Genomic DNA, 25,574 nt, shown 5'->3' on the forward strand with positions numbered 1-25,574 from the left:
TCCCTATTAATCTGTGATAAAGGCGCTAGTGTTGGGCAAAGTATGTCGGTGTCCAAAATATTGTCTATGTCTAAAATTCATCGACGAATATTATGATCAAATTTTATTTTTGCTCGCTACTGTTATACAATTTCTAGTTGAAACCAGTTGAAACATAATGAAAATAATCCATGACTTGTAATCTAAGATCTTCAAGTTTCTCTTTTTATCTTTAAAATTATGAAATCGATTAATCGATACTCTTTTGTTCGATTTTTAGCTTAGATGAATGATTATACTATCTCTATGTGCCAAAGCGATGTTTTATTGGTTATTGCTTGGCGAACTGTGTTGGCAAATGAAAAAGGCAAGGTAACCAATATATTGGCAAGCTTTGTGACGGGAAGACCAACTTTTTCGTACAAAAAACCAAGAGAACAAACCATAGGCAACGGTCAGTGCGTCAATGGAAAAAATCCGGTTTGTCTGTTTGTACATTGTACATACATAAACTATACGTAGTATCCCTATTAATCTGTGCATAAACTTTTCAATATTTCTCTTTAAAACATTAAAATCACCTTGATCTATGCAAAAATGAGATTTACCTCGCAAGTTCTTATTTACATTTTTGATACAGGATTATAATTTAGGTAATAGGTAGGTATGCATTTAAAATAATTATGCATTTAAATCGTGGAGTTGTCAACTTGTCAATATCATCATTGACGTTTGACAGCAGCCAATTTACAATAATTTAGCCAAAAATTTCTTTTTTCATATTTTCTTTTCTAATCCAAAACAGGTCAAGAATAATTAGATTTTGGCTTATTAATGTGGTTTATTAAACTTGAACAAGTATACTCCATATGCGTAAGTCTTTCGAAGTGGTCAAAAAAGTGGGTGGACCTACAATCCTAATTGGGCAGCCGTGTTGTGTTGTGCAGATGAAAATAAACTGTATTGATGATGAAAAATGAAGGGGTTTGGTAATTCACCAGCTGATCGCGAAGGGATGACAAATAAACCTATAGTAGCATGTGAGTTTATCACGTTTATTATGATTTCATATTTTGTTCCATACAAAAATATTAAATGAAAAAACTGTTTATAGGCGCTGGCGATTGGAATTTATTTTGTACGTTAGAACAACCCTTGGTGGCGGCTATTCCTCAGGATTCCTGTGAATGGCGTCGGTCGTATGGTCGAATAACTAAATTTGTATATTTAGAGGCAACTTTTGTAAAGTTTAATAAGGATAAGGTGCAGTCTGAACTCAATTTACTGAAGCGACCTATATTCCACATTTATTGGACGGATTGCGTGGTAAGGACGTGATTTTTATACCTAATATCATTGTAGGATAATTTTTAGTATTGTGATTACAATGTTTTTATTTTTTTACATAGTATGCCTTTTTGTTTACATGCCTTTGTTTACTACCTTTAATTTCATTCAAACCATAATAAACAAAAAAAGAACAAAGAAATGTTATTTTTATATTTCATAAAAATATAATAAATAAATATATAATAAAAAAATTAAAAGTGCTTTTGAATAGTCCAATGAATCTACCCAATACCTCTGGTTCCTATCTTGAAGAACTAAAAGAAACTTGGTAATTCTTCTATATATGATAATATTTTATTCTTTTAATTAAAAAATCTGCAATCTCACATGTTGGATGGGAGTCTTTAATTTATAAATCTATAATTGAAAGGATATAGAATATTACAAAACAACACTCAGAGAAGACATAGAAGCATGGCTCAAGCAATTAGAGAAAAACAACATCACCGACTGGATGATAGTTTTAGTAGAAACTTACGACATAAGGAAGACAAACAAGTTACTGCCCAGGACCACAGTTTTAGATAAAATCAAAGGTAATAACTATATATTAAATGTAAAACTACTTTGATATACTTTAATAGACTTTTATTCAACTGTCCACATAATTATTAATTTATAATCGAGCACAATCGACTATTCATCTTCTAAGCTTTTTTTTTACCAGAGAGTGTCTAGAGTCTACTAAAATCATAGCCTCTTAGAGAATGTCAGAAGGATGGGATGTCTCCAGACTATCAGCAATCGACCTAACACTAATAATCACTTAAATGTAGTAAATTAACTTTTACAGGTGACTTGGCATTGTCCAGGTTTCTGACAGTATTAAAAGCTTTTTTTAACTCTTTGTCAGGGAAGCAAACAGCGGAACCAACAGATTTAATTAGCTTATTCTATTAGTTATTATATGAGTCAATTAAGTTTCCACCATACGGTATTAAAACTTATTTGGGTATTAAAACTTACTTGCAACTTACAAAACAAATAATACATTGTAAACAGGACAATTGCTAAATGTACTCTGCATCCTGTTTCCATTAAACTATAAAAGTCCTAATTAACAATCTCATTGCTGTAAATAAGTCTTCATTGACCCAAAAATGTACTGAGCTCAATTTTGAAAGTTATAACTTAAGTATATCAAATGGTTTATCATTTGTCATAATATACTCTCTTTATTTTATAAAAAGACTTACTGTTAAGTAATTTTATTCTACTAATATTAGGTAATTTCGTTTAGGCTCAGTAAATTGTTTTTCCAATTTCCAACCAATTTTGATTGTCTATTTTAAATGCATGCTGGGCATTAGCTATACCTACTCTATCCATGGAAATAAGTAAGTTCTCTGTGTTACATAATCTCATATAATGATAGAGCCAATAAAATCAATGGGTGTTAACTATTTTGAGGCACCAACCAATCACAAAGTTTACATGAATAAAAAAACATTCTATTCTATTCTATTCTACAAACATGTTTTCAAAAAACATTTGAAATTCTATTTGGAAATGTTTTCAAAAAACTTTAGAAATTCAATTCGAAAACATAGTTTCGTTTGTGATGGGTTGGTGCATCAAAATGGTTAACAATCACTGAGTTTTTTGGGTCTGTCATTTGTATGTTATTACTTAACAGGCAGAGCCCTATAGTAACTTGTTTCCATGGGTAGAGAAGAAATAAATAAATACTTTTAAAGGTGATTTTGCCGCCAAACAGACGGAAGATAGATTTATATCCGTCATCAATCCTATAAAATCTGAGGCAAGGAGTGCAGAGTCTTGGCGAGCACTGGTGGCTAAAGTTAGACATTTTATACTAGTGGCGTATAACAAAGCTCTTATTAAGTTTGAGGAGTATATGAGAGAGCAAAGAGAAAAGAGGAATGATCCAGAATGGGATTTTTGTAAATACTTCATTTTACAAGTAAGATTTTATTTTCTTTACTACACTACAATACAATCTCTTCATCTACACTAATATTATAAAGAGGAAAACTTTGTTTGTTTGTTTGTTTGTTTGTTTGTTTGTTTGTTTGTACTGAATAGGCTCAAAAACTACTGGACCGATTTTAAAAATTCTTTCACCATTCGAAAGCTACATTATCCATGAGTAACATAGGCTATATTTTATTTTGGAAAAAAATAGGGTTCCGTAAGATATTTGGGTTTTTCGGACACAAGGTGTAAAAAATCAACCAGAAAAGTTACTTATTTTGCGTACGCTGCCTAAACTATAAAAGATAGAACCATAAAATGTTCTAATTAATTGTAGATCTTATAAATATCTACAAAAAAGTCCGCGACACACTATACCCATCTATGTCGAGTGAGGCACAGCAACCATTTTTTTATTTAAAAATCTTGAATTTTTTTTGGACTACATTTAAACGCGTTTATTTTACTCATGCTATTAATCCTTATCAAAATAAATGATTTCATCACTAAGAACAGTTTATGGAGATAATATTTGGTCTTTGAATGATTAAAATTGGACGTTTGGTTTTGAAGTTATGGCGAAATTAAAATATTACGATTTCTGCTGCACGGCCCGTTGTTATTATATAAAGAGGTAATGTCGTTAAGTTTGTTTGTAGGGGGTAATCTTTAGAACTACTGAACCGATTTTAAAAATTCTTTCACCAGTAGAAAGCTACATTATTCCTGAGTGACATAGGCTATACGGGATCTTTAAAAACCTAAATCTACGCGGGCGAAGCCGCGGGGATCAGCTAGTATGTTATAACTACTTAATATCCTAGTGGATTTGTGTGTTTTGATTTGACCATAATTTTTTAACAGTAACACTTTCATAAGTTGCATTGGCAAAAGTTTATTTTACTACTAAAACTGAATGTACACCAATGAAATAGAGACCTAATTTTAATGTTAAGATTTTAAACACAGATTTTAAAAGAATAACAAGTACTCGTGCTATCTCGCTCATAATTTGCGAATAGCGGACAGACGCGCGCTATGTTTCGCGCCATTGAATAAACCGGCCAAGTGCGAGTCAGACTCGCACAACTAGGATTCCGTACTACAGTCGTATTTTTTCGACAATTTGCATGATAATTCAAAAACTATGATGCATAAAAATAAATAAAAATCTTTTTTAGAATGCACAGGTGAAGACTTTTCATACGATACCTCACTTGATATAGTTATCTTACTTCGAAAATTGAAAATACTAATTTAGTAAAATACTAGGTTTCTTGACGGTCCGACAGACAGACAGACAGACAACAAAGTGATCCTATAAGGGTTCCGTTTTTCCTTTTGAGGTACGGAACCCTAAAAATAAGATTTCTGCGCAGGTACATCGGCGAAACTTAAGAAAGTGCTAGTACTGTACTAGTTTATTCCTGTAACTTGTCTGCAAGGATTTGTGATTTGATATTTTCTTAAAGTCAAATATTTTTTTTAGGTTGAGATCTATAGATCCTGCTTTGACTTTGCTCAGACTTTAGTTTAAAATTAAACATGTATAATTTTAAACTTAACTTACTCATTTACTTACTTTTATTTTTGTATATTCACAGGAGCAATTAGCATTTGTTCTCGAAATGCTTGGTCTATACGAAGAAGCTCTAGTCCAGTATGATGAATTAGATGCATTGTTCTCGCAATTCGTACTCAATTCTAATGTAGCAGAAAGTCCAAAATGGCTTGAGACTTTCCGACAACCAATCACATCCTGGCAGGCTGTAAGACTGACTACACTAGTACCGCAGAATTTAAGGGAATTAATAATTAAGAAGAAAGCATCTCTATTAGACTTTAGGAGTTACTTGTTTCAACGACAAAGTGCCATGTTATTACTTACTTTTAAGCCTTGGGAGGTAAGTGGAACTTTTTCATTTTCTTATGCCTATATTAATAAATCACATCAACCAATCATTTCCTGCAATTCCAATAGACTAAAATATTCTCTCGAAATCAATGCCTTCAAAACAGCGTTGCAAGATATGTGACGAGTCCTACGAACGAGAGCTAGACCCTAAAAAGATACTAAAAGCTTAAAAAAGTTACGACGCCGATACGTCGCTGTCTAACGTAAAAAAAAGTTTAAAAAAATCTACATAAATCAGTTAAAGTTGTGTTTGCCTTGATTTTTCGTGTTGTAAAAAATGACACAAATAACAACAAAACAGTCCTAATTAAATCTCCTATCCTAAATGGAAAAGATGCGAAAATAAGACCCAACATGCAAGAGCATGGCCCAAAAAATAGGAATTTCGTACCCTTCTGGCAACGCTGCTTTAGAATTTAACTGGGCCAATTCACACCTGTATACATGTTTCTATATAAACTAAGTAAATATTGGTTTTCATTCATGTATGATTCATTAACAGCTATAAAACTCATAATAAATCAAGTTTTTCTCTTGGTTAAACATGTAATCACTGTCGGACGTGAATTCATAATGACTGTGAAGTTGATATAATAGTCAGTTATTCATAATTTATCACTATAAAATATGATTCACATTTGAGAGTTAAAAAAAATTTCTTGCCATAGTTTGCATATAATTTACTAGCTTATGCTCGCGACTTCGTCTGCGTGGACTACGCAAATTTCAAACCCCTATTTCACCACTGTAAGGGTTGAATTTTCAAAAATCCTTTCTCAGCGGATGCCTACTTTATAATAGCTATCTGCATGCCAAATTTCAGCCCGAACCGTCCAGTAGTTTGAGCTGTGCGTTGATAGTTCAGTCAGTCAGTCACCTTGTCCTTTTATATATTTAGATACCTGTATCCTAACTAAATATTGTAACAAGCATAATTTTTTTTATTGCTTGAGCACTTTAGAATCAACTTGAATTATTCTGCCACGGGTATAGAATACTCTATCTAGTGGGAAGAATCTATAGTCATCAGGTATTTCAGGTTCAGCCTTTAAATATGCGAGACACTCTCACTCATTATGAAATTAAAAGTGGAATGCGCAATATTGATTTCATCGTCATCATCATGACCAACCCACCACCGGTCCACTACTAAGCATGGGTCTCATCTCAGAATGAGAAGAGGCCAGTCTCCCACGCTGACCCAGTGCGGATTAGCAGACTTCACACACCATTCAGAACATTACGGAGAACTCTTAGACATGCAGATTTTCTTACTATGTTTTTCTTCACTGCTAAGCAATTGCTTGAAAAGTTAGAGGTGCGTGCCCGGGATCGAAAAACCGACCTCCCGATTAGAAAGCCGACGGTTTTAACCACACGCTGGTTTATTGATTTAGATTTTAGAAAAAAGGAGACAACCGAGAATATTGTATTGAGAATCGCAATAACCGGCCTACATGAAGTCATTTGAACCAATAAGCAGTACAATTTGATCCAGCGCAATTATATTATTGTAGATTTCGAATAACTGGTGCAATCACATCAAGATTTTTAATTTTTCTACATGACCACTCATCTGTAAAGTGCATTAACTAGTTATGTGTAATTGCATAGCAATTATACAGTTGTATTTCAGCCTACTATTTAAGTTTCTTGCGGTTAACATGAAGACAGTTATTTGTGTTATGATTGATTATGTTTAGCTTCGGTTAGAGAATTTACATAGTTTGTTATCTAAGTACCTACTAGATACCTACCTACTGATGCCTGCCCGCGTGCCTTTAGGTTTTTAAAAATCATATTCTACCACGCTGGCCAAGTGCGGCAGAGATTGGCAGACTACACAAACCTTTGAAAACATTATGAAGAACTCTCAGGCATGCAGGTTTCCTCACGATGTTTTTCCTCACCGTTTAAAGCAAGTGATATTTAATTACTTAAATAGTAAAGTTTTAAAGTTTATTTCACGGTTTAATGTTATTGAAGCAACATCAATATTGTTTTTTAGATCGCGTCTCGATGTCTGACAACAGTCCACAACACACTCGTAGAGTTAACATTACTAAACGCACACGCAGTAGAAGGCGCGGCTGCGTGCTGGGCGCATCTTGCGTGCGCGGAGACGCTGCGTGCGTGCGAGCGGCTGTCCTCCACGAACAGTGCGCTCGAAGCCTGCACTAGTATGAACGCGCCTTTATTGCATAATGCGAAAGATAAGGTATGTCATTACTCATTAGAGATAGACTTAACCCGTTACTAAACGCGCACGCAGTGGAAGGCACGGCTGCGTGCTGGGCGCATCTTGCGTGCATAGAGGCACTGCGTGCGTGCGAGCGGCTATCCTCCACGAACTCTACGGTAAAACATAGCATTAAATTGAAGCCTGTCAATTTAGTTTATTTTAGAGATTGTGTACAAGAGTATTAGTCACATTTTCCAGATTCAAAGTTAAAGTCAAATCATTTATTCTAATTAAGTTTGATTGTCATTGTTGAATTTGTAATATAATGATGTATGATAATTAATTACATAAAACTTAAAACCAAATGTGGCCAGGTCTGAAAAGAGCCCACAACAAACTCAGCCAGGTATACTTGTTATCATCATCGATTATCTTCAAAATATTTCCTCGCGAATTTTTCGCTGTTCTCCACCATTTTTTCTATCGCAAACATAGACCACTTTTATAGCCTGAAGATGTCTTAAAATATGATCATTATATGTTTTCAGCTTCACGAACTAGGCAAGCTTTGCGGCTTGCTGCCAGGCTCGCCCGAACCTACCTCAGAACAGCTACACCTAGTAGTCATGTTGTCCGCTGGCATGGGAGACAGCGAACCAAACAACCAGCAAAGTCCTACGGATCGGTTGAAAGAAGCTCTATGTAGCAAGAAAAGCTTTCAGCAATACTATTTGGAGTTAGCAGAACTAGCAATGGGCACTTACAAACATATTGGAAGGCTAAGGTAATTTTTTTATTCCAGCTGAAGATCGTCTCCCGACAGTTCTTGCTGATCTTTATCGCTGGAGCCGTCACCGTAATCCAGGCAAGCGGAGCTATTAGTGTCCTGTCCCACGACTGATGCTATCTTCTTCTTCTTAGACTTTGAGGATATGCAGGTCCTTGATATCCCTTTATCACTGCGACCGTCTCCGATCTATTGTGTTTGCCTCCACTTCACACTTCCTTGTCAAATCCTGTGGCCGCTAAATATAGCAGCACCTTTTTGACTGGAATTGAAGTAACATCCTCAGGGTAAATGATATAAACTGAGCTAATAGTGTCCTGTCCCACGACTGATTGGCAGTCTTAAGTGTAGTGGTAGTACTTAGGTGGTAAATTAAACTAGTTAACGATTCAAAAGCACTTGTAATAAGTCTACTTGAATAAAATATATTCTATTCTATTCATGGGTCAACTGAGGCCCTGTGAAAAAGGACCCCGGATGGGTTCAAAACTAGTCGGGCTAACGTCGACTAAACACGTGAGTAAAGCCGGGTGTGAGATATGTATAATGGAAATCACTCACGATAGTTTAAACGCTAAGACGCGTCTGTTATTAAGATCTAAAAAGTTTTTGACCTGTAAAATTCTCTATTCCAGGTTTGCACGCACTATAGGGCGGGATTTAGCCGCGTTCTATTCAGAGTTGGGAGAGACGAGCAAAGCCGTAGTATTTCTTATGGATGCGTTACGTTCGTATGAGGAGCAGGGATGGAAGGATCTAGCGGCGCAGACGCGCTTAGAACTTATTGCTGCCGCTAAGAAAATGAATGATGTCGATAGGTACGCATATATTATTGGCTGTGGATATTAAGTATCATAACATTTTTTTCCCACAATTGGTTATGGATGTCATGTCATACACAGATTACAGAAATCAAAAGTTTTCGGATTACTGGCTATGCAAATGGTGTCAATATTTTTTTTCTAAGAAATCGATATGGGAGTCAATTCAAAAAATTGGGTTGCTGATTACGGAAATGATGCCCTTTTCCAAATTCAAGAAGGCCGACGTATTTTTAATCTAAGAAATCGATATATGGGTATCCTTTTTAAAAAAAATTGGGATGCTGATTAAATCTGAAGTTTCACTTCTTTCTGGTGTACACCGGATACACCTAACCAGCAATCCATAGCCAGCAATCAGAAATCAAAAGTTTTCGGATTGCTGGCTATGGAAATGGTGTCAATATTTTTTTTCTAAGAAATCGATATGGGAGTCGATTTAAAAAATTGGAGTGCTGATTACGGAAATGATGCCCTTTTCCAAATTCAAGAAGGCCGACGTATTTTTAATCTAAGAAATCGATATATGGGTGTTGTTTTAAAAAAAAATTGGGATGTTGATTAAATCTGAAGTTTCACTTCTTTCTAGTGTACACCGGATACACCTAACAATTTTTTTTGTTTATTAATTTAAAGTGGTTTTTTTTTTGGTTATTTGGTATGATGACGTAACCAGTAATTACGCGACAGTGCTTAAATGCTACTAAGCTAATGCTAGAAATTAGTTTCGTTGCAACCCTTTAACTGGCCATAGTATTTATGTAATCACTAGATGCCCGCGACTTCGTACGCGTGGATTTAGGTTTTTAAGAATCCCGTGGGAACTATTTGATTTTCTATGTAGTAAGTCTATGTCACTCCCCAGGTCTTTAACTATACCCATGCAAAAAAATCACGTCGATCCGTTGATCTGTTGCGACGTGATTGAAGGACAAACCAACAAACCAAGTTCATTGTAATTTATTAAATACTAGCTTATGCTCGCGACTTCGTCCGCGTGGACTACTCAATTTTCAAACCACTATTTCACCCCCTTAGGGGTTGAATTTTCAAAAATCCTTTCTTAGCGGATGCCTACGTCATTATAGCTATCTGCATGCCAATTTTCAGCCTGATCCGTCCAGTAGTTTGAGCTGTGCGTTGATAGATCAGTTAGTCACCTTTTCCTTTTATATATTTAGATTTATATAGAAAATTAGATAAAATACATGAGAATTTAAAATAGATTTCTGTATAACTAGAAATACATATGTATTATTAGTGAATGCATATTTTTATTTATCTACTTTTCATACACTTTCATGTTGAAACCACATTTTTTTCATTGAAGAATGAAATTACAAGTTCTAGAATAATCATTCTAACGAGCCATTGTTAGATAGAATGTACATGAAAACAACATAATTTCGATACAATAGCAAGGCTTCCATTGATTTTAACACGGCAAGGCAATAAACCAACAAACAAACACACTTTCGCATTTACATTGAGGGTACTGATTTTACATTTCAGGTACACAAAGCTCTCTGCTAGGATAGCTAGCACCGCCGAATTAGAGATTCTAGTCAGAAACTTCTATTTCGAAGAAATGTTGAAGTCCATAAAGGAAAACTTTGCGGATAAGCAGGACTCCGTGCTGACGGAGCTCAGCGACTGTTTCACACTGGTCTCCTGTGAACTGCTGCCGTCGGAACGGGATGTTTATATTACTGATAATAAGGTTTGTTTTAGCGTTTAAACCATCGTGATTGATATCCATCTATACTAATAAATAAAATTGAAGTGTATGTCTGTAATTTCGAAATAACTACCTCATATTAAGCTCATATGGTTATTTGAACTGTACCGTAACTGAATCACACGTTTTTAAAATTTTTGTCTGTCTGTCTGTCCGTCTGTTTGAACGGGCTAATCATGGGAACGGCTGAACCTGTTTTGACGGAACTTTTACAGGCAAGTAGAGGACTAACCAAGGAGTAACATAGGCTACTTTTTAAACCGATTTTCAAAAAAGGAGTGTTGTTTTTCTACCTATACACACCGAAATCTCCGAGATTTCTGAACCAATTTGCGTATAATATGTATATTGCGAATTTCAATCGATAGAGAAACTCTGCGACATTGTCCCATAAAAAATTTGGATTCCAACTCTTCGATCCTGATGCTGTACGGGCCCTGACCACAAAAACTGATGGGATTTAGAAACTGTCGGTTAATAAATTGATATTGGAGGTACCTACCAAGTAAAAAAAAATTTTAACTTGAGGACCAAACTCCTCGGCCCTGATGCTGTCAGGAGTGAAAGATGAGTTTTCCGACAACTTTCTTTTAATTCAATTTGTTTTGTAGACAGCAAACTAGAGCTGTTGTTTACGGTATTGCGCACAATAATCAATCGTTTGCATATTCTATTTAAGGTGCAATGTCGACTGGTAATAGAGAGTCATTTGCCCAAGGACGTTTTATGTACGCGCGCGGCGATCAGCGTCGAAACGTTCCAGGACAAACCGACAGAGAAACGGACGCCCGTCAAGAGTTATAAGACTGATTTAACCGTTAGTGTAGGCTCACAGGCGAACTCGCCCAAGAAAACTGTGGAGGCTACTGAAACTGAATCTAATAGTTTAATTACTAGGTAAGTAATACCAGGTAATACTAAACAACTTAAATAAAAAATGTTGTGGTCGTTTCCTAAAACACTGATCACTGAAAGAATAAGCGAATCAAGGTGTATATCGTTGATTAAGACAAAATTAATATTTAACAAGGACAAGTTGATTAAATCAAAGTCTTCATTAATCATTTAGGTTTATCAGATGTTAATCAACTCTGAACGGCTAAAATTATGATGATTGGGGGTTTTACAACCCAGTCTAAATGTTTCGCGCTTAACATTCGCAGCTATTGTTGATCGTTGATTTAAGTCCAGTTGCATGACACATTGCTAAAGTTATGTTACGGTTAGCGTTTAACTTTGACTACCAGTATAATCAATCAAGCATATACCTCCTTAATTAAGGTTTAAAAGAAATTTGGATCCAATATTAATAAATCCTGTCTTGTGGAGCCCATTTTTCTTTAATTGACGGTCACAGTAACGGTAACCGTAATGTAACTAACCATCTGTCATGCAACTGGACTTAAATTAACCTCTCAGTAACCAGCAGTTTATTTATGAATGTGCTTTATATTAAACATTAGACCTTTAACTCTAAAAATCTTTTATTACAAATAATTATGTAATAAGTAAATGTGTTTTTTTATATTTCAGTATAAGGCTAGATGATCTTAAACCTAAGAACCCATTGTTAAATCCTATGAACATTACATCCAAACTCCATTATAAGGAAGACAATACGTTACAAAAAGCGACTGTCGAATGTCTGAACCCAAAGCTGCCATTGCGGCGTTCAGACAGCACTAAGTACAGAAAACCTTCCCCTACAGTACGGAATAACTACGAAACATGTTTCAAATGTGAAAATATTATATTACATCCTGGTATAAACGACATTGTCGTAGAATACATTGCTAAGAAATGTGGTACTTTTAAACTCGGCCAGGTTTCTTTGCTAATTGAGGGTAGATTGGAATTTTTGTCGAACGCTTTAATAGCCAATAGGTTGGGGTATGAAGTTGAAACACAAGGAGTCAGTGTGTTTTTGAATAAGGTTGAACCGAAGAAGGATTTGGTTGCTGGCTTAGAACATGATATGGAATTGGTAGTGAATAGTGGGAGCTCTAGTATTGAAGAGGTAAGATTCACAAAAACGTAATAATAAAAAATATATTTATTTAAGAAAAAATACTTACAGGTTACACAAATTCAGGTATAATCATTAACTCGAAGCTTGAGTTTTTCCGTATACCGAAGCCGTTAACATTAGGTATCTACACGTCACACATATCTTATTAAAAGCTAAATAACAATACTTATAAACTAACAACATTGAACCAAATGTACGATATTTTAAAACTTATATTTAGTAGGTAAAAACGCAATTATTAAAATTATAAATGAATGTAGGTAGGCAAGTAAAAAGTTCGTTACCGCAACTTGTCGTTTTTAATTGCAACTTGTAGGTGTGTCTACAGAGTCGAGTGTCGTACGTAGTTGAAAAGCCACAAAAACGTACAAAGCGATTTGGCTCCTCGTTTCTGATTCGACCGGCCAGGATATGGGACGCCCTTCCAGCATCAGTTTTCTCCTCCACTTTTTATATTGCTAACTTTAAGTCGAAAGAATAAGGGTAAGATTAAGGGGGTAGTCTGAGTGAATGATTTTAACGAAAGTTGGTACAGAGATAGCTTGCATCCCAGAGACGGATATAGGAATACTTTTTATCCTGGACAAATAAAGAGTTTCCACGGGATTTTTAAAACCAAAATCCACGCGGGTTAAGTCACAGGCATCATGTAGTGTCAAAACTTTTTTGACATATAAAAGGAAAATCGGTGACTGACAGATCTATCAACGCACAGCTGACAGCACACAGCAGCACAGCACAGCAGATAGCTATCATGACTTAGACATACATCTGATGTTATGACAGGATTTTTGAAATTTCAACCCCTAAGGAGGTGGTGTAGATGGGGTATTTGTGCAGTCCGACGAAGCGGGCATAAGTTAGTCATAAATAAATCTAAATATATGAAAGGAAAAGGTGACTGACTGACTGACTGATCTATCAACGCACAGCTCAAACTACTGGACGGATCGGGCTGAAATTTGGCATGCAAATAGCTATTATGACGTAGGCATCCGCTAAGAAAGGATTTTTGAAAATTCAACCCCTAAGGGGGTGAAATATGGGTTTGAAATTTGTGTAGTCCACGCGGACAAAGTCGCGAGCATAAGCTAGTACGGTATATTATAACACCATGCAAGAAAAATCTTGTGATTTCAGAATGCAACAATTCTTTTAAGAACGTCGACGGGTCTCAATATAAGATTCGCAAAGGACGAAAGTCCAATGTCAAGGGAATTGTCCATTCCTATAAAAGCGATAGATCCGTTCCAGACTACCAGAATACCTTTGCGATTGTTTGCCAGCTTGCAACCGAGAAGGGAAAAGAGTATAGAACACACTGTAAGTGTTTTTTAAATTAAAATAATATAGTCAAGTCCAAGTCAAATCATTTATTCGATTTTGTTTTCGCTTGAGACGAATTAAATAATAAAACAATCGTACTGTACACGGCAGACAATAACGAACATCGACCTTTAGAAGGAGATAGAAGGATTTGTAGAGCATTGTCTCTGTTGTTGAGACCGACAAAACGTCACATAGGTATGAATGACAGAGACAACGCTCAAAGCCGAAATGTCATTCTAACGGCCGATGTACATTATTTTCTGCCGCGTACTGTAATTAGGTTCATTTTAATTTGCCCTCATAGTATTTCGATGCACGATGTACGTCGATTCTATCAATGAGTTTTAATTGGGGACTCCAATTTTTTTATTACTTTATTATAAACTAGAATAAGAATAATGACTTAAACTGAAAAAACTAATTAAATCGATCAAATAACAAAAATGATCAGACAGAGATAGCGATACAGCAGTTTGACGTCACACCTACTAATGCCATAGTAGCTTCGTGCGTCCCACTCCAAAATTAAAATGCCTGTAACTTTGTAAATCTTTGTTGGATTTTAATATTTTTTTAATGAACGTCATTATTTTTATCCTAGTTTATAATAAAGTAAAAATATTTATCAAATTCAAAAGTAGGCAAATACCCAATTCTACTGAAGTAGTTTTTTTATTTTTTATTTTTAGGTATGGCTAACTTGTCCATGGTGGGAGACAGTAACCGAAGTCCCCTTACACTTTACTCCGCCAATGATTGCTTCATGGAGGCTCCTTACGTCAAATACGAGGAAGTTCATACACGTCACCTTGAAGTCTTCGGTCGCACACTTCATCCAGTTCACACTGACCGAACCGAAGTTGGAGTGTGATGGTAATAATACTGTCGCAGACCTTAATCCAAAAAATTCTGGCGATATGGTGAGTTTTTCTTTACGTTTAAAACCCAATATGGGTTTCCAGTGAAGAACTTCAACAAACAAACTTAGATTACAACATGGGGTTATTCAAAGGGCGGACCAACAAATTCTTGAAAGGCCGGCAACGCATTGGCCGCTTCTCTGGTACTGCAAATGTTCATGGGCTGCGGTAATCACTTAACATCAGGTGCCCCCCCGCCTGCTCGTTTACTCGCTATTCTTATTTTTTTTTTAAACCGCTCTTAAAGTTTTTGTGGCAAAATCAGTAAGCACTTAATGCCGCGTGCAGATTTGTGAAACGTAACATGGTAACGTAACATATGTAGTTCGAGCATTTCATAAGACTGGTCGCTTAGGCGTGCACGAACCGCATGCATACCTAGATACTCGCGTCTATAACGTTTTACGCCCATGAACTATGCATCGAAAGCTGGTATTTAAAACTGAAAACGGGCTGTTAACATTTTGGAGCAAATCACTTCACACATATGAATTTATTTCATACTTGCTGATGCCCGCGACGTCGTCCGCGTGGATTTAGGTTTTTAAAAATCCAGTGGGAACTCTTTGATTTTCCGGGATTCTTTTCCGGAATTGTCCTTGCCCGGGATGCAAGCTATCTCTGTACCAAATTTCGACAAAATCGGTTGAACGGATGGGCCGTGAAAGGGTAGCAGACAGACAGACACACTTTCGCATTTATAATATTAGTATGGATGGATAGGTCAGCATGTAGCCAATTATGATAAGTTAAGACTCTACCACACCATAACAGAATGTATATCAACCATTATACATGCTAAAACTTTTCAGGTAGTAGCGTCAGACAGTACAACAGCCTCTTTAATGTGGGAACTTCTCAAAGATCCGCTAGTCAAAGCTGGTCCAATGAAGGCGACATTTTCAGTGCAATACCGACTTGTGAACGAAGACATTTCCAGGACTTTCTCCTGTCCGTTCGATATCCAGGATTATACGACGTTGTTCGTGATTCGGACTAAATTGGAACCTGGGAAGGGATCGGACTTCTTCAGGGCGTCGCAAGTTTGCTGTTTGCACTTGAACGTACAGAGAGTAAGTGATTTATCACGTTTTGCATGCATGCGTGTATGCGTGCAAATATTTTGACATTAGATGTTCACATCCGCGGATGGGGTTGCGGATGCGGATGTCTGAATTAATGCGAATATTCCGCGTTTGCGGATGCGAATGCGGATATCCGTAACATCCCTGTGGGGTACCATTGTACACTTTTTGATTGGTCAGTTAGCGAACGAAGATATCAATTAGCACACAGGCAAATTTCAAAAATTGTTTATGAAAATATGATAATATGTTCATTCAGCTAGGTGTCAAGACTTGTAGGATTTTAAAGTACTTTTTGGTCAAAATATAACCCGTAGTAAAAAGGATTGCAATCGATTCTGTTACTGATTCTGAACAAACTACTTTCAGGTTTTGCGTATACCAAAACTAACGTTGTATAATAATTTCAGGTAAATGAAACGGAACACACTTCGCTGATGTACGAAGTTTTGGCTGATCAGACAATGTGGGCCGTTCTTGGTCGAACTGCAGGTGAGAAGAAATTGTTATTGTTGTAAACTTTGAGTAACCCGTAACTCGGTAACCGAATTTGAAGATCTGAATTAAAAAAAAAAAAAGAGTAGGGGTTTTTTGGGGTAATGGAATAGAATAGAATAGAACGTATTATTATTCAAGTAATCTTTTACAAGTACTTTTGAATCGCCAAATAGTTTACCACTGATTCGGAATGCCGTTCCTGCCGAGAAGAACCAGCAAGAAACCAATAAATATCATACTGGCCCCTAAGACACGGGATTTCCTAGTTTAGGGTCAGGATTCCAGAGAAATGAACTGTACTGAGTTATTAAATAAATAAATTATTAATATTATTATTATATAATAAAATAATATCGCAAGAAACCCCCTATGATTATGTGATTAGTAGAAAGAGGTCACGACCCTAAGGAATGAGGAATACGATATTTTAAGATCATTTCATTTTATCAACTTAACTTTTTACACAGCTTAAATTTACAACATGCGCATTGTCCATTACAAAACGCTATATTAATTCAAAATTTCAATTGACAGGTGTAATAACCATGGAGTCTACCACAGCCGAAGGACAGTGCGTCTCTTTGGATGTCATGCCTCTTGGAGCGGGATACTTGCCATTGCCCGCTGTTCGTCTCTCAAAATACATCGCGCGGGACACTAGCGCCAGAGGTAAGACATTCGACAATCCATAAGATTCTTGAACCACTGCTTCTATAGAGTCTTGGGAACCGCAGAGTAAATCGAGAAAAACGTCATCGTCACCATACGGATATATAACTGCCTCCTTGGTTTAGTACTTAGCATGTTCGATTGACGAGGTCCTGGGTTCGATTCCTGGGTCGGGCCAAAAATGCCTTATAAGTTTTTCTGTTCAAAAATTCTCAGTACTAGCCCAGAGTTAGGAAGTTGGCAGTGTGTCACGTTAAGCCGTTGCTCCTAGGCCTGATCTCTTTCCGGTCGTGTCACATTTCCGTCCCATCGGGCTATGCGAGTGAATGAAAAGAGAATGCATCTGGGTTTGTGCACACAGTCGTGTACCTACTAACCTACTTTACATCTCCCGCGTAGTTGGCAAATCTATATGGAGATTGTAGAGTGGAAAGAGTATGAGCATTCGCTTATTTGACCTCAATCCACCTTTAGATCTATCAATTTAATTTAGTTAAGAACTTTGTGACTATAAAATAAAACTAATATTTTACTATTATAGATATGGCCGCCCACCCTCGCTTAGAACCCTTCAGTCCAGGTCAAGTGTACCACGCGGGGAAGGCAAAGCAAGTCCATGTGTTGCAGCCAGCTCCTAAAGATTATCTAGACATTACAGTCTGAATAAAGTAGGCTAGGAATTATCGACTTCGTCCTATTATCATGCAGAGAAACCAAATGTTTTTAACTGTATGGATCCGATACTAAGCCAAATTTTTGGCTATATCACGGGAAAAATAACAAAAAAGGCAAGGAAAGACTGTTTTTTATTTGATCAGATTTAAAAAATATAACATACCTTTACGGTACATGGTATGCCTTTACGCGTATGAATGAGTCAGTTAAATGCGTAAAGTAAAAACACTAAAACGAATTTTACGTGCACCAATACATCTGCAATATGCAAAGCTTGTCATTCAAATCCAAACTTTAAGTCGTACATTGGCCCCGATTCTCTAGTCTCTCTCTAAACTAAATTTAAAGTATCTGCATCCTTTTCTTTTTACTAATGCTAAAAAAGGAACGGAACATGACTTTCACATTTAAAGACTCTAAATTTTAGTGCACAATACAAATTTAAACAGTAGGTTCGCGAGTGCGTGCTATGATCATGGGTTTTACCATCTAAAAATTAAACTTAGAAATGTCAAACTGCTTCTGTCCTTTTCATATTACAATAGTAAGAAGAGGGTGCGAATACTCTAAAATTAGGTTTGTGCTTAGAATCGGTACCAATGTAGATACAATGTAGCTAATTTCAATTTTACATAATCTAAATATATAAAAAGAGAGGGTGACTGACTGACTGACTGACTGACTGATCTATCAACGCACAGCTCAAACTAATGGATGGATCGGGCTGAAATTTGGCATGCAGATAGCTATTATGACGTAGGCATCCGCTAAGAAAGGATTTTTGAAAATTCAACCCCTAAGGGGGTGAAATAGGGGTTTGAAGTTTGAGTAGTCCACGCGGACGAAGTCGCGAGCATGAGCTAGTCTGTAAACTAAAATGACATCTAAATACGTTACTATTTACTACCTACCTACTTCTACAATTTGCGAAACTGAAGTGGTAATGGGCAGGACAGATTTAGGCGCGATGTGACTTTAGTTAATAAATTGCGTCCAATGAAATTAGCAACATTAACAAACAAGCAGAGCATAGATATTTAGAGACTTTTTACAAGATTGTGCATAGAAGTTGTGCAGCTTCATTGATGACCATTATTTTGCAGTACTTAACCACTTTCAAGAGATAAACAGCCACCGATGTAAACAGCAAGTGATGTCATTTTCTATAATAAATTATTAAATATAGATATAGTCCACGATTGGTGTCAAAAGATTTTACGTCCTGTAGGCGTTGTGATTGTGAACTTTTAAAGTAAGTAAATAAAGAACTCAAAACGATGTAATAATTAATGTGCTAGTTCGATATAAATAAATAAATGTTTTTCATTCCCCACACCTTGTATTGTCGGACCACAAAAACATGTGATAAATGTAAAATGTTGTATAAAACTTTGGCTTTTGCTGTTTAGGCTTTTTAAATGTTTATCTACGGTCGCTTAATACAGATGGTGCCAGGTAAAAATAACTCTAAACTTAAGGTATGGGTGTGCCAGGGTTGGAATTTTTTAATGTTTTGTTCTTTCAAAAACTGGTTCTTTCCCAACCTGGAGTCTGAGATCGATAAATCACCCACAGACCAAGTTCGAGGTATGAGTTCTTCTTACTTGATGCCTAGGTTGGGTAATTCTTACTTTGAAATAAAACATTACCTATTTCATAATACTTAGCTTAAAATAATAAAATTACTGTAATATTATGGAGCTTCAAAACATTTGTGTATTGTTAACTGGTAAATAAGTAGTACATGTTAAAAATATTTATTGATTTATGTAAAATACTTAGGTAAGTAAACTTATAGAAGTTTAGAAGGTACTAAGATGGCCGTAATATTTATATTTAATCCTAATATATTTTCGCAATAAATGTAACGGCTATCTCTCAGACTATTGCTACAAAGAAGACGTATTGGCTTTATATTATGGATAAGAGTACAAAATTCTCGTTTCTTATTTTGTTCAATATTGCATAGACGCGCTGCCATATATCTAGTCTAGGCTCTTGTCTGTGTGTCTGTATGTTTTTATTGTTTTATACAAAACTTTAAAAAATGCCATCCTATTTCAAAAACATAAAAAGGATAGATGGTACTTTTAATCCTGTAATATTTTTTTTAGTTTAAGGCCTCCAGTTCATGTTGGCCAAACGCTTTCGGCAAATGCCAAGATCCTTTGATGTATATATGAATACCCAATAGGCAAATATACGCTAACTGGCCCTATACGATTACGTGTTTGCCGAGTGCATTCGCCAAGCGCTTTGGTTGGGCTCACGTATACAAGAGGCATTAGGTGTGTTAGGTTTTGGTGCTAATAGTAGAATCACCAAAATTATTTTTTATTATTTTTATACGGTTGCGGAGTAAGGTGTAGTTATGTTTTTTTTAGAAATCGGTATACCGTTTCACTGAAGCGCCATATCTCCACGGACGAGAGAATTGCGGCGATAGTCTCGTGTGACAAAATTCGATACAAACTATCGCCGCGATAGTATCCATAGGGTTTGTATCGCATTTTGTGACACTGAGGCTATCGCCGCGATTCTCTCGTCCGTAGAGATGGCGCCTGAGAGGGCTCGTATGGTGCGGGTTGCAGGAGGGACAGTTGAATTCACCGTCGCTATCACCCTCCCGCAACGCGATCGTATCCCACGAGCCGTCTCAAGCGGTGTATCCTATTCTAAGGCTGAAATCTATAGAGCATACTTGGGCTGAGATCTTATTGAGCGCATTTCGACTTTGCTCAAAATAAAGACACTGTCTTATGTCTGGGCAATGTCACAATTTCGCTTTATAGATCTCAACCTTAATTTCCTCTATAGAAAAGGACGGCTAGTAAGAATTTTAGTGTGCTAAATTGGTACACACCATTATTTTTGACATAATTTAGGTGCTTTAACAATTATTCTGAAGGCGGGAACATTAGAGTTAATTTGAATTTTATTGATCAATGACGTCACTTAAAAACAACATGGCTGGCTTGAAATTTAAAGTCTTGTCTGCATAGTATTTTCTATTTACACGCGTCGCAGTTAAGGCCGTGCGGCGCGCAGTCTTAACCGCGACGCGTGCGCGAACTGACTCCCTTTGAAAAAGGACCCCGGATGGGTTCGAAACTAGTCGGGCTAACGTCTACTAAACACGTGAGTAAAACCGGGTGTGAGATATGTATAAATAAGTTACAGAATTGAGAATTCTTTTCGTCAAAACCATTTTGCTCATGTTTTATTTACTCAATACTGCATAATATAAATATCAATCAATTCATTAAATCGAATAAATTGTATATTTAGAATTTCAAATAAGTTATTTAAACATATAATTCCTGTTTTAGTTGTCATATATTTTTTGCTAAATTATGTATGTTATTACTTTGTTTACAATAGATAATAATAATTACATTATGGTGTAGATATTGGTAAAAGATATTATTAATCTGTATAAAGTAACCAATGCGTTATATTTACTTTATATTTTGAATTATAAGCTTAAAGGTGTCAACACACTTGAGCATCGCATGCGCGACTCGACGCGGCGCGGCGCGGCAAATATAGTTTATATGAGTTGGCATGGAGCAAGGCGCCACGCTGCCGCGTCGCTCAGCGCATCTCAAATGCGTTTGGACCTTTAATTTTTTAGGGTAGCGGTGCCAAATACTGTCACGTACAAGTGATATTGATACTAGATAGTGTGGTTTCGTAGAGTACGTTTTTTGACTCCGTATGGTGCACGCAAAACAAGTAGTCCAATCTGAACACGAAGCATATGATTACGCATTGTACAAAAACAGATCTCAGCCGGGCCTGTGTATTTAATCCTTAGCAACCTGTGCCAATCGCCATGTTGCAACTCCACATTGGACTCCTTGTTTTACGATCATCATCATGATCAACCCATCACCGGCTCACTACAGAGCACGGGTCTCCTCTCAGAGTGAGAAGTGTTTTGGCCATAGTCTATCTTGCTGGCCATGTACGGATTGGTAGACTTAACACACCTTTGAGAACATTATGGAGAACTCTCAGCCATGCAGGTTTCCTTACGATGTTTTTCTTCACCGTTAAAGAAAGTGATATTTAATTGCTTAAAACGCACATAACTCCGAAAAGTTAGAGGTGCGTGCCCGGGATCGAACCCCCGACTTCCGATTAGAAGGCGGACATCCTAACCACTAGGCGATCAGTTTTACGATCACTGTACTATAATGATCGGATAACACGAGCGGGCGATGCCCGGTGATCAAATAGCTTAGCCGTCATGATTCATCATACACCATTTTGGCATACACCTACCTTTGTGTGATAAATCGAAGCGGCTATAATATTTTAATCGCTGATCTTTTACCGCCCGTGGGCTTTGACCCTCAGGTTGAGATCTAGACTACTCAAAGTTAATATGAGACAGAGCTATGTCAAGGCGATAAAATAATGTGTCTTGTTTTGACTCTAAGCAAATTGAAAGTACGCTCTATAAGATCTCATGGTCAAAACATTGCTACACCGCTATTCTAAGTAATCTGAGCATTATAGTTTAAGTTTTCAGAGAGTGTAAAACCAAAGGCATAATAAAAATTAAATAAAACTGTTTTTCGAAGAGATTGAAATTACATCGCGAATATATACGAACTCGATTCTAAAAGTACCCATGTAGTATTTTCTTTTTACAATTTTGTATGGTGCAGTTGCTTAACCATAATCATATTATGGCTTGTCACGATATAATTTATAACATCGAAGGTTTTGTTGTTAATATTTTTTTTTTGTTTTGTAATTTAAAATGTGTACTCATAGTTCAAGATTATTGTTAGGCGTGGTGGAGTATATTTTATATTTTATGGTGTGCACGCACACACGAGCAATTTTTGTCTCCAAATAATATTTCGTCTCCCGCATCATTTTTTAAAGGTTAATGGCGACTACAAGTCGTAACTCGTAAGATGCGCACATTTTCATGCAAAGCGAAAGACCCTTGGGGTAATTGTATCACTTCGCAGGCTTCGCTCCCTTGGGCTTTTTAAGTAGGTACTATAGATTAATATATAATTTATATTGTGGTAAACTCCATAACCTCTTAAATATTATATTGTTTTTATAAACGTTAGGAGTTTTTTCAAAACTACCGAAATGTTATTGTAAATATCTGACTTTATCTGAAGATTGTATTTATATTTCATAACGTGTATAATGTATATGTATGGCTACCAATATAATGATTACTGTTATTTATGTCGTTTCTTTATATCCTCCACAATTTACGCAGCACACACCCGCAGCAACCCGGTGCAGGAGCCCAGGCGCTGTGCTGATGTGCGGGGCATCGTCGTGCCCGCCCTCGCTCGACTCTCCTGAGCCTGATTGCTATATTTATATGCTAGTTTATATTGATTACTTTATTTTGTTCATCCGAGACGTCGCTAACTACGGGCCTCATAAGAAAGCTCAGAGTCACTCAGCGGGCGATGGAAAGAGCTATGCTTGGAGTTACTCTACAGTCTACATGATCAAGTGATTTGCAAGTGCAAGTACTTTTGTAACTAGAGGCGTTATAGTACACAATAATATGTGTAACTATTTGAGTTCTGAACTCCGCTAAACGCCATAAACTAATTTTAAAAAAGAGGGTAGGTACAATACTACGATTTTAACAATACCTGTGCCCTGTTTATCAAACATTACAAGTCTACAAGCTCACAAGTTACAAGTTACAAGAACTTTTTTACAAACTCTTGTAAATTATGTTTATCAAATAATTTCACAAGACTTGTAGGATTTTACAAGACTTGTAGAACTTGTATTTTTAATTTAGAACACTTTATTTTTGCTAAATTGCAAAATAATTTTTCAACCGTAATAAATGTCGATAAAATAGAAATTACGGTACCATAACTAGTCAAGTTATTGTTAAAAATAATTTATTTTTTTCAAATAATTTAATTTTGTGTTAAATAACCTATTTGTAAAACCTGTTGCTTCTTATTTTATTTACCTACCTACTTTTATTTATTCTATTTCGGTACCACATCAACAGGAAGTACCTACACAAAAAGTTTAAATTAAAAATATTACATTATTTTTCGTGAATTAAGGTTAGACTTAAAATTTGGAAAAATAGATAGACTTTAAAAATTTTCGCTATTCGAATTACACTGCAAAGATGGCGAAATCTGATTCGAAAGTTACAATTATTCTTCAATTAATTCGTGACAAAAAAGATATTTTATTTGGCGCATTTACTGATAAATTATCTAAAGACCAAAAAATAGCAGAGTGGAAAGAGATACTATTGCTATGTCAGTCGCTTGGACTTGTATCTACCGAAAAAGATTATGCCAGCATACTCGTATGTACATGAGACACGTTTTGGTCAAATTTAAAAAGAGCAGCATTGATAAGTTTAATAAAATTACACCTTTGAATTATTTTATAGTTATTTTACCTATTTACTACTAGGTACTAGATAATTTAATTATTCTTTTTTTCGCTACAAGTTACAAGCTACAAGCTACAAAGGCATTTTTGATGAACAAAACCACAAATACAAGTGTGAAAAACACTTGTATTACAAGTGATATTACTTGTAGCTTGTAGTTTACAAGTGTAGTTTTGATAAACGCATTCTTGTAAAAATGCACAAATTTACAAGAGAAACGCTTGTAATACAAGACTTGTAACGTTTGATAAACAGGGCACTAGTCTTGAATCATGGTCCACGGACGAAATATAATATTTTTATAATCGAATATGAACGTAACTCGATTTGCTCGATTCAGACCAGCACTAGTACCAGAGAGTACAAACTGCGATGAAATTCCCAGTTAGCCCAACATATGACCAAGTTGGCGCCAAATACTTGGCCAAGTTTTGCTATTATCCATAAACCAAAGAATTTCTAAGTACTACTTCGTCTATGTCGATGCCATAAACAAAGCGGCAGCTTGACGGTGACTTGTAGACTTGGACGTAGGTACCTACCAACATAAAAATAAAAACGAAAAACCCCTCTTTGTCTTTGTTTTGTGACGTTTTGTGATGTGAACGGTCTCAGAAAAAAATCCTAAGTTTGTTTTGCATCCAAATGTGGAACAATAAAATTATTGTAAAGATTCTAGTCGTCATGAGATAATTCAATGTATCAAACTCAAATCCTATAGTTTTATGTGAGAAAATAGTTTAAATGCCAAATCGGCGCGGGTTCGTTTATCGTTAAAAATGAGCAGTGCTCCGCTGATTGTCACGCGCTATACATATTTGAGTCTCCGAAAAGAGGAAACTTGGAAGAGTGGTTATTGTTGAACGAGTAGTTATATGTATGCAGCAGGAATGGCAATAATGGCAGTGTCTGTTGGGGAAATTTGCGAGAACACGAAGCTTGCTCGAGAAATGGCATTGATGGGCAACTACGAATCCGCGCTGGTGTACTATGAAGGGACAGTCCAGATGATCCATAGGCTTCTCATCACGATCGCGGATCCCACGCGGAGGTCCAAGTGGCAGCTGGTGAGTTATTTTTTCTCTAGTAGTTAGCTTATTCAGTTGTGGACCATGAGGTCCTGAGCTGGGTCAGAAAAGTTATTGGGATTTTCCGTCAACCCAGTAACAACCCAGAACTGTGAGTTGGCAGTTTGGTACTCTTGTATCTCAGAGAGCAGGTTGATAGTATGCGTGATC

General features: G+C 36.3%; 2 protein-coding genes across 2 annotated transcripts in view; both read left to right on the forward strand.

Moving 5' to 3' along the window:
- The first annotated feature begins 721 nt into the window (after window positions 1-721).
- Window positions 722-23,128, forward strand: SIDL (SIDL trafficking protein particle complex subunit 10). The gene is made up of 17 exons (XM_034980015.2): window positions 722-1,019; window positions 1,094-1,305; window positions 1,700-1,865; window positions 3,027-3,253; window positions 4,869-5,168; window positions 7,188-7,397; window positions 7,910-8,145; window positions 8,784-8,966; window positions 10,482-10,689; window positions 11,387-11,604; window positions 12,241-12,724; window positions 13,877-14,059; window positions 14,755-14,985; window positions 15,798-16,058; window positions 16,481-16,562; window positions 17,103-17,237; window positions 17,779-23,128. Exons 1-17 carry the CDS (start codon window positions 956-958, stop codon window positions 17,898-17,900), a joined length of 3,522 nt encoding a protein of 1,173 aa, XP_034835906.1. The 5' UTR covers window positions 722-955; the 3' UTR covers window positions 17,901-23,128.
- A 1,785-nt stretch (window positions 23,129-24,913) lies between these two features.
- Kat60 (Katanin 60) overlaps window positions 24,914-25,574 on the forward strand; it is a 54,744-nt gene continuing 54,083 nt past the window's right edge. The window contains exon 1 of the mRNA XM_034979952.2: window positions 24,914-25,403. Coding sequence (XP_034835843.1) covers window positions 25,212-25,403 — 192 coding nt within the window. The 5' untranslated portion in view covers window positions 24,914-25,211. The remainder of the gene's footprint in view (window positions 25,404-25,574) is intronic.

Source organism: Maniola hyperantus, chromosome 21 (genome assembly GCF_902806685.2).
Source record: "Maniola hyperantus chromosome 21, iAphHyp1.2, whole genome shotgun sequence".
NCBI classification, from domain to species: domain Eukaryota; kingdom Metazoa; phylum Arthropoda; class Insecta; order Lepidoptera; family Nymphalidae; genus Maniola; species Maniola hyperantus.